General features: G+C 44.5%; 1 protein-coding gene across 6 annotated transcripts in view; it reads right to left on the minus strand.

Annotated features, from left to right (window-relative positions):
- Positions 1 to 16221, minus strand: part of ADAMTS6 (ADAM metallopeptidase with thrombospondin type 1 motif 6) — a 121649-nt gene extending 105428 nt beyond the window's left edge. For 4 of the 6 annotated variants that reach the window (XM_033163629.1, XM_033163631.1, XM_033163633.1 and 1 more), the window contains exons 1-3: positions 15637 to 16220; positions 2601 to 2948; positions 1138 to 1505 (exon numbers count right to left, since the gene is read on the minus strand). In XM_033163629.1, coding sequence (XP_033019520.1) covers positions 1138 to 1505; positions 2601 to 2697 — 465 coding nt within the window. In that variant the 5' untranslated portion in view covers positions 2698 to 2948; positions 15637 to 16220. Of the gene's footprint in view, positions 1 to 1137; positions 1506 to 2600; positions 2949 to 15636 lie in introns of all 6 variants that reach the window. The other 2 variants (XM_033163630.1, XM_033163635.1) reach the window with 2 other exon arrangements.
- Between the last annotated feature and the right edge of the window lie 590 nt (positions 16222 to 16811).

Here is a 16811-nt window from a genome sequence, read left to right on the forward strand (position 1 = left end):
TGGTAGTAGCTTTCCAGGATTACAAACAGGAATATCTCCCAGTCCTACCAGGAGATGCTGAGTTTAGAACCCGGGGCCTCCTGTATACAAAACATATACTCTACCACTGAGATATGGGTTTCCCTGGAGTTTGTGGGATTACTGCATTTTCAGAGTATTGAAGAAGCAGTCTTCATGTTGTTCTTCCCCCAGACAAATACATCTATTGCTCTTGTAATTGCCAGAAAGTTAATCCCTTGCCATCTGTTCTGGGGTTTTCCCCAATGCTCCAGAGCAGATGGGGGGCATGGGGAGCACATGGGGAGAGGAGAGAGGGGAAGTTCTGTTGTGAAAGAGGAAGACCTTGTGCAAACAGAACAGCTATGTTGGATACCACTCTGCTTGCCTATTCCCTGTGTCACCAGCAACTAATGAAGTGGTGTTACAGAGAAGCGTGGTTTAACTGAAATGCCTCAGAACTATGTGCCTATTTCAGCTTTGCTCTGGGCAATGAGTGCAATGCCACTGCACGTAAATCAGAAGAAGCTGAGGTGGTTTAAGCCAATCCTCCTTTCATAGCAGCAGTCATGGATGATACTGTACCTTTGCATTATCTGCAACATAACTGCATGCCTAATTAGTTCCCACAGCCATTGCCATATCTAATGCAAGCAAATCTAAGCCTCCATTTGGCCATTAACAAAACAGGTTGCTCCAGCAAGCATCTTCCTCCAGAACTGGATTAAATTTCCTAGGAGAAGTTTCCAGCTTTCCCCGCAGTGAACACCTCTTTCATCTGGTGTGAGTTCTGATTAGCTATGGACTCTCTGTGACTGTCTTGCAACTATGCAACAAGACTATATTGGAATGCCTGCTCACCTGTGCCCTTTGTCATTTAACAACCCATTCAGCCCTGTCCTAATGGGATCACCCTTTGTGTTAGAGCTAACATCCATCAGGAGCCTCTTCCCTATAGACAGCCCTCAAGTTCCCCTGTTCAAACATATGCCCATTATATAGCCATAATCCTAATAATAATAGTAATAATAATAATAATAATAATAATAATAATAGAGATATAATAGTGTGAACGGAGAGATGCTGTAAATTTAAAGACTCAAGAATACCAACATGCTAGAATACATAATGTGAACTTACCAGACCGTTGCAGTTGCTTAACGCTACTTTACTTGTACCATGCTGGCCATGTAAATATCCCGTGTAATGACAGTTGTCTAAAAAGTCATGTTTCCACTGAGGCCCGTCTTTCCCCCAGTATTCTACTGTGAAGTGTTTGGAGGCCAAATCTGTGTTGAGAGTCAGGTTTAAATGAAAGTGCTTGCCATAGGCAGAAAGTTTAAAAAATAATTTAGATACTGCCAGTTCTTGGTCATAATGTTCTGTACTCCTCTTCTTTCTCCTGGAGGGCTTAGTATTTTTCACAGTAAAGCTGAGGAAGGCTCCATTATGATCAACCCTTATTGGGATTGTTAGTTGGTAGTGTTCAAGGTAAGACAGGAATTCCTCTTTGAAACCACATGGTAAATCAGTCCAAGAAATGGCCATAAAAGAGAAGAAAATATAACAGGACACAAGAAGGAGTAGTACAACATTATCCACATTTTGCTATATCCAAGCACTGTCAAAATTCATGTTCATGTGAACATATTAATAAACAAAATTACTTTACTAAAGAAAATAACCACTTTCTAACAGAAAAAAATATATTAATCTGATCTTAAAATATACATTCCACTCATTCATTTTATGTTAGCTAAATGTCTGGCCTATTTCATGATTTGCCTACTTCATGATTTGCGATTTGAGATACACACACACACACACACACACGGTGATTCTTTTAAAAGAGGCCCCATGGAACATGTGTACTCTGTATCCACGGGGCCTCTTTTAAAGGACTCACCCTGTACACACACACGCCAGCAATAGAAAAAATGATTAGCATGGAAAGAATCATGTTGTAAATGTCAAAGGGCACAGTTCAATACCAGTGAGCTCCACTAATTTTAAAAGAGCACAAGCTGGGTTAGCGCCCTGATTGAACAATCAGATAAGGATGCACAAGCTTCAGTCCATGCACAGCTCCCACTGCCAGAAAGGATTCCTATTTTAACTTGCATTGAAGAAGTAGGCCTATACAGGCTGCTATTTCCATTTAAATTAATGGAAGAACCTGCACAAAGTGGGACTGAAGATATATACTGCAGTGCACACAGGACCCTAGATTTCAGCATGTAGATTTCACATTTTTAATGAACAGGCAAAAAGCAAGTAATTCATTATTTATTTTGTTCTAACTAAATTACTTCAGTTACTTCAGCAATATTTTAATTTGGTAATTTCTTTATTATGAAGTAATAAATTAAAATACTGTACTGACTTTTCAATTTGCTAACAGAGACTAAAGTGTTAAGAGTTAAACACAATGCTTAAATAATAAAATAAAAAGTACCGGTATCTTCCAATTTTACTCCCACAGAGAATAACTAAAATTTGTACACCATAAATATTATATTAATGAGTATTAATATAAATGTTAAAGAAAACTGATTAACTGAATAAGTGTCAAAAGACGGTAGCTTAAAAAGTTGGAACCCTACCTTGAGAACTATACGAAAGCCTGTTGTCACCGTGAAATTCTGACAAAACCATAATTAAGCACAAAATCCAGGTCAACATCTTCCACAAAATTTCCATAATTTAGAAGAAGTGGGCTACCTATGTGCTACAGCTTTAACTCCACTCCAGCACTGCACCATAACCAAGGTTTATTAGATTTCTTCAGGATTAGCTATTTGTGGTTCCACTTCTTGATAGGCGTTTTGGAATAATATACTTTTTTCTGTGTCTGCAGACATTTTCAGTCCAAAAGTAATTAAAAAATAAGTCCTTCACATGTCAATGAGGAGTTAAAGTGAATAGCAAACAACTGTTGTCCATTTCTTTACCTGGAAAGCATAGATAACATTGAAAATCAGTTTCATTCAGTATTAATTTTTTTAAAAAATACAGTAGACAGAATTTTCAACATCCTCAGACATCTAAATACATCAGTCTTCTTTAGTTTTCATTTTGTATGGGTTGTCCAAGGTGAGAGCCCATGAGGGAAGACAGCCTATGACAGGAAAAGGATCTCTTTTTACCCTGAGGAGCTAAAGACCTTGGAGGTTCACTAGGCTATTTTCTAGAGCTGTTGAGGAGGTTACTGGAGGTTCAGAGTAAGCAGAGAAAAACCTAACAACCACTATGGTGTTGCTCTGCCAACCCTTCCCAAACTCCTCAAAGGCCAAAGGCTGCATCCTGATAAGTCCCTGCTCTTCAGGAAGACTAGTGCATTGCTCCAGTCAGGAGATGCCAGCCACTTGCCAACAGCTCCCCTATCCAGCCATGTCCCACATCCAAAATTGCTGGGTGCTTGGGCAGAAGGATTTTTTTTCCCTTCCCATGCCAAGCAAGACCAAGGCTGAATGACCCATTCTTGGAAGAAAGTTCCTGAGCATCAGGACTGTCGCAGAAAATGTCATGCTCCTTCTAGAGCCTAGTCCTTCCAGGAGATGGAACTTGTGTCAGGGCCTGCTCAGAAGACAGGAAGGCCTAAATCCAGGAGGGTGAACAACTTCTGAGCGACCATGTGCAGCACACACCTGAGTATGTGTGCTGCACATGGAGAAGGAAGGAGAGCAATGCTGAGAACAGTAAATACATATAGTAGTACACCCACTACTGTATCATCATATTATTATCAATGGCCACACTAATTCCACCCTTTCCTGTCAGCATAGTGCTCTGCAAAGCATCCCTGCACCATATTCAAGTTTAGTAAGCTGAACTCCATACCTATGACCTGTACACAAATACTGGGGGAAATTTTGCACTCCCATTTAAGTCTAAACTTAAAAGTCTACATTGATTTCAGCTGCGAAGAAGAGAGCATGATGTGTCAATAGTCAAAAGAAAAATCCGGGACAAGCAAAATACCATATCTTCCGGCAAAATAATATATAATTTCTGATCTCATTATTACTGTTTTACAAGACTGTATCCTGCATACTTTATTCATGCAAAATTCTCGTTGATCATTGGTAGCAGAAAAACGAGTTCGGCATTTCAAATTATACAGTTCATAAAAACCCATGAAACCACAAATGTTATCAAAAAAATTACTGCGCATGAAAGTTGTTGCATCTGCAGTGACAAGTACACATTTTAAAGTTTTTAGGAAATGGCCACATTATAAATGGTTGGCCCTTACACAGCATAAAAATTGTGATTTTGTTTTGTTTCTCTCAAAATGCTGGTCTCCAAATATTTTGTGCTAATACTTAACAGCTGCCTGAGACTTGAGAATGTGCATCTACTTGTAGTCAAAACAAAACAATGAAAATGTTAAAACAATGCATGTAAAATTATACTAAAAATCCTTTCTTAACAGAAAGGTCATGCCTTGCAGTCAACAATGTCAGAAATGAAGATGGGGGGACATATGAAAATGGGTTGGGGTAAACAACGTTTCTGTGCACAGAGCACATTTAGAAGTGTCAGCTGCTTCCCTGCCTTCTTACCAGCACTAGGAGAATGAAGCGCTGTCTCCTCTGATATAAACTTGTCTGTTCCCCTCCAATCAACCAGGAAAACTCTATCTGAGCTATGTTTGGTGGGGATATGAAAGAAAACCCTTTTCATGGCGGTACCCAGGTTGTGAAATGCTCCTTGATGCCTTTCTATTAGCTCCTTAAGACCTTCCATCACCTCATTGATTCTGGCAGGCATTTTTCTGATTAACTCTTGGAGTTTTGATCTGCTGTCCTGTCCGTGTTTAATTCTCTTTTACTGCTTTATGAAGCAGAACTACAGAAGTTCAGATACTGCTCAGAGGGAAATTAACTAAAGATGAGTGGCAATTTGCATCTGGTGTTCTCTGCCTCTGAATGATAGGTTCAGAGACAATTTATGTAACTGGTTGGAATGCCAGGTGCAAAGCCACAAACTCTAGCAGAGGTACAGCACACACCCCACCCTCACTGGACTATGAAGCCTTTCTAAGTTCTATATTGGCTCTATTGGTTCCCTGGAGCAGGTATAGCTGACCCTCACCTAGGTTCTTGTTTCCTGTACCTACGTAAGTTAGTGACCAAAGAGCATTCGCAGTTCATTAGTTTGGTTTGTTCTACCATCCTACCACTGGTAAGTGCTCCCAGATCCTGGCCATTTAGCCATATATATTTTTCCAAGAGCAACAATATTACTGGTTGAACTTTTGGATGTTGCTGCTATTTCGGGTTGCTGCCAAGAAAAGATGCACTTTCCTATGGGTGATTCACTTCGTTCATCTTACAGCAAAGGTTTACAGTCAGAATTTCTAGCTTGGCTTCTGTCCATCTCTACTTGCATCAGCAAGTCTCACATCTGGCCCTTCTACCGGTAATTTGTTGCCCAGGGATACAGCCTTGAGCAAGGAAATCCTTATTGCTCTACTCCTCTAGTTTTGTCTCCCCTCCCCACAAAAACTATTCTGTATGCTGGTCCAGAGTGATGGATGAGGTCACAATGATTTGCAATACCAAATCAAACAAGTGCCATTGACCTTCCCTTTGTCAATGCTATCCAGCTGGTCCCCTACCTGTAGCTCTGTGTTGTTCCCACCAGAATACAATGCCTGGCTTGTGGTACTACAAGGGCAGACCACAACAAGACTCTCCAGCCTCCCAAGATTCCCACCACATACAGCCCTTAACATTCTTCTTCCTGTAACGTGAGCTTGAATGAAGGATTTGGCACAGATATTAGTTAATTTATTTTGATTTTTGTACCAAAGGTGCACTCTTCCATTGTCTCCTGAGACAGATAGATGCCAACCATTTTGATTTTTAATTTAGCCATATATATATTTATATGCTCAGTGAAAATAAATTCCCCTTTCCGTTAGAATTACCTGACAGACAAGCATATTTTCACTTCCTAGATCAATATGTTTGTGTGTTTCTTATTCCCTGCACATGTTTTCCGTAGTCTCTCCATGAGAGCTACAACTCATTGCCCATTTTTCTCACCAAGAGTCACTAATATAGGACCACCTTCCTCAACATTTTACAAGTACCAAAGCTCATTAAAAGTTCAGATTGCCCTATTATTTTTTTGTTTGTCATAAGGGCTAGTGAGTCACATTATTTTGTTTTGTTTCTTGCCTAAAAATTTAAAGCATCCTTTATTATCAGAGCCCCCCTGCTGTCAGTCATAAATGCAGCTGTGTTACCCTTCAGTAACACAAGTTTTCTTTCAGCTCATCAACAAAACTGAACAAATGAAGAACACAAGAGCCAAAGGGGCCACGTGTGGGTTGAGAATCACCCTCTATCAACACAGGAAGTACGTGGCAGAAACAGTGATTAAAATGCAATTATGTGTGATAATTAAAGACCATGGCATAATGTTCATTCTCAAGAGAGTAGGAATTATAGACCATTACATCATGCATGCATACAAGAGAGTTGACTCAGGATTTTATAAGCAGTCTTAACTCTTGGCATTTCCCAACAATGCTACACAGAATGATGAGAAGTATCAAAGTTGTGGGCCCTATGGTGTTCAAACATGGGTGTTCCAAATTCCAGGAAAAATATATTGATTCTGCTCTTATTCCTTCTCTGGCCAATCCATATGCTCTGGGCCTCTGCTGCCCACTTTTTCTTGTTAGGCCCCAGCATGATACAGCTACTGTTGCCATCTTCCTTATATCAACATTTTAAAGGTACCATTTCTGCATACATATTTTGTTTAAAAGCAGTGCTGTCAAGTATCCCATTTTCCCTGGGATTCTCCCTTATTTCAAGCAGTTTCCCGCTGCTTTCCCTTATTTTTTTATTTCCCTTAAATTTCCCGTTTTTAATGGAAGCAGCTCCTCCCCTGCTGGCCAGGGACTGGGTGGGAAGACCTCGCCTACTTGGAGAGAAAAGCCTCAGCCCTCAAAGCAAGTGGGAGCCATTTCCCGTGCTTACAGGTGGGTGTATTCCTCCCCCTGCATCAGCCCCTATCCGTTGCCGCCGAGCCCCTCAGCCGGCCAATAGGGTTAGCTGGCGGGCGGAGCCTGGCTGCCTTTGAGCAGCTGCTGCTTCCTGTCCTGTTTTGATGGGATCAGACAAGAAGATGATGGGGCTCCATCGCGCAGAGCACATGGCTGCCCTCCTTTGCTCTGCTGCTCCGCCCACTTTTGCTTCTGGCTCCGCCCACCACTGACATGTGACTGTCCCCGGGATAAGTGAGACTGCTGATCCCTTATTTTCAAATCCGAAACTTGACAGCTATGTTAAAAGATGTTGGCCTGAGTCAGAGGGTGGCACTGGTGACATGTTTGAGGACTGCTGCCTTGTTACCAGGCATCTTTGCACATGCAGTGTGTTTTAAATAGTGCTGCACCAAACAGTTGTGAGGCTTCATTTTTAGAGCAAAAACATTTACCGTATCTTCTGGCGTATAAGACAACCCCCAACTTTTCCAGTTAAAATATAGAGTTTGAGATATACTCGACCGCAGATTCTCCATCCGGCGTATAAGACCCCCAACTTTTGAGAAGATTTTCCTGGATTAAAAAGTAGTCTTATACACCAGAATATACAGTATGTCTGCCTGAGCATTTACTGGATCTTAATTTATTTTTCTGCTCAGTGATTCCAAGTCTGCTGCTTCATTGTATTTTAATGAACTTTTTATGTTTTTGGTATTATGTGGTATGCTGCCTTGTTACCCATTTGAAAAGCAGTGCATGCCTTTTAAAGTATTTTTTAAAAATTGTTGTGTGCAGTGTAAAGTGAACAAAGGTGTCTTTGGGTACCAACTCCCATTCACATTCTGCCCCAGTACATCAACTACACATGGTTAGTAGTGCAAGTGAATGTAGTTCAACTGCATTTGCAATACATAGCCCTCTTCCTGTGACACACCCTTTCACAAAGGGTAAGGCAAATCACAGAAAAAGGGAACAAGTTTCAAATATGTGTGCTATAGGTAATGTCAAAAACCTGGTTGCAATCACTACTTAGGTAAGAAGGTTAAAAGAATTTTGTGAAATCTCAAAAAGAAAAAAATCCTTCTCCCAACCAACACCAACAAGGGCAACCAAGGCAGTTTCAGTGCTGTGACTAGGCCCGAAGCTAGACTGAAATTGATTCAGATAATCAGTTTCCTCCAAGCATGCCTTAAGGTGGACCGTTGTCACCTTCTCAAGCACCTTGCCCCAAAAGAGGATATTTGCCATTGGGCAATAGTTGTTTCACATTTATGGGTCCGGAGAAGTTCTCTCAAGGAGAGGACACGCCACTGTCTCCTTCAAGACAGATGGTATCTCCCTATTCTCAAATGAAGCAATAATCACTCAAAGGTCCCACCCAGTCAATCTCCTTTGGCTAGCTCTAAGAAGCCAAGATGGGCAAGGCTCAAGAGGGCAGCTCGTAGCTCCACTTTTTCAAAGCAACCTATGTGTGTTTTCAGACCAAAGCAGCTGAAACTCATCCAATACAGATGAAACAGTCAAAACAAAATAAAAAATAAAAAAGGTGCTACTGGAAGGATTTTTTTATTTTTTATTTTGTTTTGACTATGGCAGACCAACACGGCTACCTACCTGTAGATGAAACAGTGTTCCAGACACCTGCACTGGACTTGCTATAATTGTGGCATCTGGTTTTTTGGATTCTGATATATAGGGCATATTAGTAGTCAGATTCTAGGACTGCAGTGGGGGAACCTCCAGCCCACTGGGCCTCTAAATTTGGTCATGAGGCCATGGGCAAACTATACCCACCTGTCAGTTACTTAACATCATGTGATGTTAGGGGAAAGGATCTATTACCACCAATCTAAGGACTAAGTTCTTAGATCGGAAGTAAGAGTTTTCTTATAAGAAGGAATGTGTGCAGAGGAGGACAACCAAGATGATCAAGGGTCTGGAAACTAAGCCTTACAAGGAGCGCTTGAAGGAGCTAGGTATGTTTATCCTGGAAAAGAGGAGACTGAGAGGAGATATGATAGCCATCTTCAAATATCTTAAGGGCTGTCACATGGAAAAGGGAACATGCTTGTCTTCTCCTGCACTGGAGGGTAGGAGTCGAACCAATGGCTTCAAGTAACAAGAAAGGAGATTCCAGCTAAACACACGAAAAAACTTTCTGACAGTAAGAGCTGTTCGACAGTGGAGCAGACTCCCACAAAGGTGGTGGACTCTCCTTCCTTGAAGGTTTTTAAGCAGAGGTTAGATGGCCATCTGTCATGGATGCTTTAGCTGAGATTCCTGCATTGCAAGGGGTTGGACTAAATGACCCTTGGGATCCTTCCAACTCTAAGATTCTATAACCAAGTCCAGCACTAAACAACACAGCACTAAGACTGGAACACTAATAATCTTAATTTCAAAGAGTACAGAATAAAAGGCAGGATTTCCACTCAACCCCACTCTAAAAATCTTCATGCACTCAAGGCTTGCCCAAAACAAAGTCTGCTTCAGATCAATGAGAACTCCCCCCTCACACACACACCTTGAATCTCAACAGGCCTTAAGTTGTGACTTTCTCTGGGTTGAGGCCAAGGTTTCTGGGGCTCAAGGTATACAGCAAACAGCATCAAATGGCTCTGCAAAATGCATAATCATGTGAATACATTAAAGCTGCACCATATACCACAGTACGCACATGTTCTTAGTCTATATAAAATAAGACTTGTCCACCTGTGAAGCATGGAAACACTGGTGAGTCCCAGTATTTTGCAAGCAGGTGGCCTAATTTTGGTTGAGACAATCTTGCAGCTGTTGGAATTAGTTGGGTTTTTCAGCATTTTCATTCATATATTTTAATACCAGAAGGGACTATTACATTACTATGCAGTCTGGCTCTCTTCACAAAAGGGCTACAGAATTCTACCCAGTCATTATTACATCAGCAGCAGACCGAATTTACTTTTTACTGAGCAAGTGTTTTTTGCATGCACAGTATGTTTATGTGTGGGTACAAATGTGTGTATAAAGTGTGTGTATGGGTAACCAACTTTACTGTTAAATATATATGCCTTATTCCTTGAATCTCCACACCTAGGATTGAAGTCTTTAACTCTGAAGTTTCTCTTTAAATATCTTATTAAACTAAACTAAGCCATATAAAGCATTTCAGAAAGGTTTGTTGAATCTCAAACAGTTCTTTTCTGATTCTATTCTAGGTGAAGATACCAGTCACAACCGATGTATTCCAAAGTATTGATATTCAAACTCCGGATGACCCCACTCAGCCATTTCATGTAGATGTTAAATAGTATAGGGGAGAAAACTGAGCCCTGAGAAACTCCGCACTGAAGGCTCCATGGGGCTGAAAAACACTCACCAAGCATCTTGGAGCAACCATCCAAGCAGAACCAGAACCACCTCAAAGCAGTGCCACCCACTCCCACTCAGACAGCCGCTCCAGAAGGATGCCATGGTCGATGGTATTGAAAGCTGCTGGGAAGTCGAGAATTAACAAGGACATGTTTCCCCTGTCTCTCTCATGACAAAGGTAATCATGCAGGGCTACCAAATCAGTTTCTGTGCCTAAACCCGGTTTTTCTATTTAAGAAAAAAGAGAGAGCAGCAAGTGTTCATCTGGATTAATTTTTAACACATATGTAAATCCAATCGTCATGTGCCTAATGGAAAAAGCCTCTCTGGAATAGTAAAGTCTAGGTGAAGAAAAGCAGCAATAAATAGTGCACAGGGGAACTCTGTGGAGGTGCAGGTGATTGGTTTAGCAGCCTTTCCTGACTAGCACAAACCTGCCTTTCTTCTCCTTCAACATGCTACAATTAAAATGCTATAAATATATTAGCAGTGGCGAGGACATGATATAGTTACACTGACATTCACCTCAGTTTCCTACTGCAGCGGATAACTATTTTAGAAAGCTTGCAATGATAGAGACCATGCAAAGGGATCTCTGGTCCTCCTCACCCTTCTCCTTCCTGCACAGGGAAACTTTGAAGGGCTGGCAGCCACTGAACAAATGCTTCGTTTCCAGAGAAGTGCCAGAACCAAGCCAGTCCAAGAGACATGCCATCAGAAGGATCCCACCAGCAGACCAGCCTGCTCCAACTGGACTTACTGTCCACTGTTAGATCAGGTAAAGGTAAAGGTACCCCTGACTGTTAAGTCCAGTCACGGACGACTCTGGGGTTGCGTCGCTCATCTCACTTTACTGGCCAAGGGAGCCGGTGTTTGTCCGCAGACAGCTTCCGGGTCATGTGGCTAAGCCACTTCTAGCGAACCAGAGCAGCGCATGGAAACGCCGTTTACCTTCCCACCGGAGCGGTACCTATTTATCTACTTGCACTTGATGTGCTTTCAAACTGCTAGGTTGGCAGGAGCAGGGACCAAGCAACGGGAGCTCACCCCGTCGCAGGGATTTGAACCACCAACCTTCTGATCGGCAAGCCCTAGGCTCTGTGGTTTAGACCACAGCGCCACCCATGTCCTGTTAGTTCAGGTACCTGTGCCCAAATTAACCAGGTAGACCAGGCTTCCCAGCCTCAGGGCTACCTATCAAGAAAAATGCTGTGGGTAGGACAGGGACTCAAGGTCTCAGACTACCCAAGCCCTACTCTCTCACGTAGTCTGGCTTCCCCCCATGGCTTGTTCTTGTACTTGGACAGGGGCCCCTAATCTCAGACACCTCTGGCCATACCACCCAAGGCTAGGAAACTAAACCAAGCTGGATTACCTTGATGGGAGACCACCAGGAAAGCTCAAGTGCTGCAAGAAAGACCTACAATTTTTCACACAGCTAGCCAGGAGGTGGGATAGAGAAGAGAAATTGCTAGGAAGATCAGGGTCCAAACAGCTTCTAATCCTGCTCGGAATGAAAAAAGTCCAGATGGCTCCTAGCCTCACTGGGACAAAAAAGCACTGAACATGCTTCCAAGTCCTGCTGGCTATAGTGTAATAACTGATGCTGAGCTCGCTTTTTCCCTTCTCCCTCCCCATCACTGTGTGCCATCATCATGTATTTTAGAGTATAAGCCTTTTTGACTAAGAACTGGGTCAAAAATAGCTCTCACTCAGGTAATCTGTCTCTCCTGGAAATGGCTGGAGACAGAACCAGATTTCATATTTTCAGCAAAGGGTGAATTGCTTCATTTTTGCCCCAATACCCAAGGATATGCCCTGCGCCCACTGAGCCTAATCCAATTATGTCTGTACGACTACTCTTTCCCGTTAACTCAGCTATTTAGAATGTGGTGCCAATAACACCAAGGTCCTGGGTTCAGTCCCCTTAAGGGCCACCTGCATATTCCTGCATTGCAGGGGGTTGGGCTAGATGATCCTCGGTGTTCCTTCCAACTCTACAATTCTATGACTCCTTCTACACTCTATCTCAAGAACTGCAGGCTTAGAAGTAAAACATAATTCCGTTTTTTTTCTCTCCCACCCGTCTCTGTTTATTTTGCTCAATAGCTTTCCTGATGGACAACATGAAAGCTTGCTCATGACTTTGTGACGTTTACACTGGTCCTATGAAGCTGTCCCATGCTGGTCCATCTGGCTCAGTATTGTAGGTACTGACCAACAGAAGCTCACCAGAGATTCAGCCATAAGCCTTTCCCAGCTGCACCTAGAGAATTCAGGATGTCCTCTACCAACTGAGCTCTACCCATATTTAGGGCAATAAAGGCATTATTTATTAAATTTTAATATTTATTATTAAAGGTACCACTGTTTTGCCTTTCTACTTCTTAATGGTTAATCCTTAACTTAGTGGGGTGGGGGGTGGGAAAAAGAAAACAGCCTGCAGCTGCTCCATGGTGAGAGAAATGACACCCTGCACATGGGCAGAAACACCCTTTTGATCATTATTTCACATATTTCAAGGTACTGAGGACAGATTTCTGAACCCTGGCCGACCCTTCCAACCCCGGCAACCTAACTCAAGTCGCCTCTTGGTGCAAACAGGTAGCAGCAGCAAGAGCCTGTGCTCGCAGGCTCCTTCCCGCCGCCTGCAAACGGCCTCCCTTCCTTCTCCCGCCGGAGCCTTGGCAACGGTACAGCGCCTGCAGCTCAGTCAGCCACCACCGCCGGCCCTGGGCCTGCCTCCAAAGGCAGCAGCAGCAGAGAAACTGAACCCATCGGCTTTCCGCCGCCGCCGCCGCCGGCACCAACAGCAGCCGCCGCTCTTTTCAATGAGTCTCATTCTCCAGCCGCATCATCTATCTCCCAGGGCAATGTTTGCTCAGACATTACTCGGCTCTGGCGGTAGCACCTGTGGCCCACTAATGGCCTGGCGTTAAGCCGCAAAAAACTCCTGCAAATACATCCGCTCCCGGGAGAGAGGACGCCGGGGGGGGGGGGAGGGAGGGGGGAGGGAGAGAGCTTGCCTGTATCAGGCGTTGTTGTTGTTAATTTGTATACCGCCCTCCATCCGAAGATCACAGGGCGGTTCACACAACATAAAAATGCAAAACGAAAACGGAGCAAAAGTGAAGGTCGCCGCCTCGCCTTGCAAACCAAACCCAAAAGTGTTGCCTGCCAGCCTTGCTTGCTCATCCAAGGGATAAAGACCCGTTTCCTTTACTTCTGGGCAATGTCTGCTGCAGCTCCCTCAGAGCGGTCTTCAGGTGAAGCGGCCTTCACAGACACACATGGGCATCTGGCAGCCAAGCCTCGGGGCAAGAGGCGAAATATATTGCTTGGCGGGAGCTCCCCGTTCCATATTGACAGAGCGCGCGAGGGAGAAAGATGCAGCCGCGGCCCATCCCCCACCGCCCTGGCTGCTCTCATGCAAGTCACAGAGCCTCTCCTGGCAAGGAGTGAGCGGGGGGGGGGGGGCGGAGAGGGAGAGAGAGACGTCTTGAATGGGCAGGACTCCCGAGAAGCGGCCAGTGATCCCTGGGACTACGAGGGGTTGCTAAGGCAAAAGCGACGACAGGCAAGGAGGGGAAGTGGGTGTCCTATCAATCACAGGTATTGGCTTCTTTGCGTCGCTTCTCCCACACCAGGTTTTTAAAGAGCTGCTGTTGCACAGAGACAAAGCACCACACGCAAAAACGCCTGATTTGAAGGGCGCACTAGATTTTTTATTTTATTTTTAAGAAAAGAAACAAACGAAGGTTTTTGGAGTCTAGGGCTCCTTTTCACGGCCTTTAAATAATTAGCTAAGCAACGGAGCCAACACAAAGGGGAAAGAGGTGTGGGCGTGTGCAGCCTAACGTATGATTACTAGGAAGCAAGTTCCATTGAGCTTAATGGCGCTTATTCCCAAGTAAGCACACGCAGGATTGCATCGCGAATGAGCAGCAAGACAGGAATAAAAGCGCTGCTGCTGCTGCTTCCTCTCTCACTTGCAATGCAACTCGCCAGATCAGCTGCCACCTGGGTGGTGAAGGATGGGGGTGGGGAGGAGGGCAAAAGTCAAGTTATCTGTAAAACTTTGTGCCGCCCTCCTCCTCCTCTCTCCCCCCCCCCTCCTTAACTTTCTAAAGGATCAGCTGTCATTTTTACTGCTGAAAGTCCAGACTACTTAAAAACAATCTTTTAAATCAGATCCCCCCTGCCCACATTCATGCCTTCTGAGTACAAAAGAACATTTTACATCTACCCCCTCGGAGAGAACTCTAAAGAACAAAAGCCCTCTTCCCCCGCCTCGCCTGTCCCCACCCCCCACCCCAGGGAAGAGTCTGTAGCTGTTCTGGTGGAGCTGATCCTAAAGTTAACATTCAGCAGCCCATTTCCAGACAGCAGCGCTAAATCTATTTGGATAAAACGCGTGTGACCCAGACACTTGGCATGAGGCCCAAATGCGTTGCAAAGGCAGTCCAAATAAAAACAAGAGTCTGAGATCGACTCTCGCGCTCTCTTTTTCTCTCCTCTTGTACAACAATGAAAGAAATTAGCAAAGACAAGAGAGTGGACACACATTAGCCGGGAGCACGATCCCAGTTAGTCCCCCACCCACCCTCCGGCCACACACCTTTGCCTCCCCTTCCCCAAAAGCCCTTTGAAAAAAGACACACACACACACACACACAGCGATTCAATCGTCTCGGTAAGCGTTGCGATTCTAGCAACTCCCTCCGCGTCTAGGGCTAAATCAAAGCTACACTCTTCCATCTCTCCCATTAGCCTCTTAAGAGCTTAATGTCTCTCTCCTTCAGTCGAGCATCCGGGCTCCAGCTATTACATCAATGCGACCCTTTGAGTTGCATGCACACACGAAAATATGCACTTGTCGCCCCCATTTATATAGGCACTGACGTGACACAACCAAATGATGGGCTTAGAATAGCAGAGGCAAAGTCAATGAGTTTAAAGGAACCGACAAACAAAAAGGGCTCGCATTATTTTGCCAACCACTTTTTTTCTTGCTTCCGAAACAGAAGTTTTCACTGCTCAAGAGTACACTTAAACCAAGCTTCTTTGCCTCAGAAGATCCTCGCGCGCCCCCCAATTCTCCCCCCTCCGCGCCCACTTTTTAATCCCCAGAGCTCAAAGGTTTCTCTGAAATTATTCAAAATCCACTTCGCCTAGTGCATTATAAACCACCCAGCTCCACATCTGAACGCACCATTATGCGGGAGACAAAAATAAAAATAAATAAATCATAAGGCAAAGAGTCCAGTGAATTCTTTCCTTACCGTTTTCATCTTCAATTGCTCTGCTATAAAGTGAGTTTCAAACAATAGGAAATAGCACTGGAGGGTTCCCGTATTCCTTCTCTCTGATTTCCCCTCTTGGCAAGCCAACGCCAGAATTATATTCTAGAGCAGAATGAAATCCTCTATAGACTTTTTTTCTAAAAAGGGGAAGCTGAGAGAACGGACTGACTAGGCAAGAGAAGGGATGCCATCAATTCATCCAGCCTTATCTAAGCACCCTGCATATTTTTGTCTTTTACAACCAAAAAGTGGGGGCGGGGGGGGAGGAAGAGAGAGAAGGGAAAGGGGTAGAAAGGAAGTGGGGGAGAGGAGGGGGAAAGACTGAATTTGGGATGGGGGTTTTTTTCTTCTTGGCCACCCCTTCCAATGCAGAGCTATTATGTGAATACCATCAGGAGGAGAGAGGGAAGGAAAGGGGGAGAGGGAGCAGGAAAGACTGGAGAGAAAGTTTTGTTGAAGTAGCTCGAGATCTCTTCTCACTACCGGCCTTCAGCCAAGTTTGGAGCTGCAGCAGCAGCGGACTATTTTGGCCTGAGAGGTTGTGCACACTGACGTCAGTCTGCAAATGTGCCTCAGGCGCCCCTGGCGCTGCTGCGCATGTCGGGCCCATCACGTGGAGGGGGAGGGGGACGCGGAGGTACAATCAGGGTAACAGGCGAGGGGGCGAAAGAAAAGCCGCAGGGGGCTCGAGGCAATGTAAACTTCCTCACCCCCCCCACCCCGCTCGCACTCCTTAAAGTGCTTCATAATGAATGGGGGGGGGGGTGAGTCTCGCGTGTCTCCCGCGCGCCTCGTGCTTCTTCTCTCCTTCCTTCTGGCCCGGATGCGTGTGCTGTTTTAAAGCAGCTCTACTGAGATGGAGGAAAAGGGAGTCTTGGCTCCGGATGGGCTCGTGTCACTGGGAAAAACCTCCGCAACCCTGGGAACGTTAAAGGATCTCTCGAGTCCGCTTAAACAAGAGGGAACGGGGAAGGGAAGGAGCAAAGCAAGGGCAAGCGGGCGACCCCAGCCCAGCCTGGGGTTTATTCCCGCAGGCACGACTTGGGTGCAAACTTGGATGGGCTTGACAGTGTGCGGAAAAAAAATGGCACGGTGGTAATTGTAAGAATAACAACGTAGTAGCATGGTCGTTCCACATGTTACGTAGCAGCAAA

This window comes from Lacerta agilis, chromosome 11 (assembly GCF_009819535.1).
Source record: "Lacerta agilis isolate rLacAgi1 chromosome 11, rLacAgi1.pri, whole genome shotgun sequence".
Lineage (NCBI taxonomy): Eukaryota > Metazoa > Chordata > Lepidosauria > Squamata > Lacertidae > Lacerta > Lacerta agilis.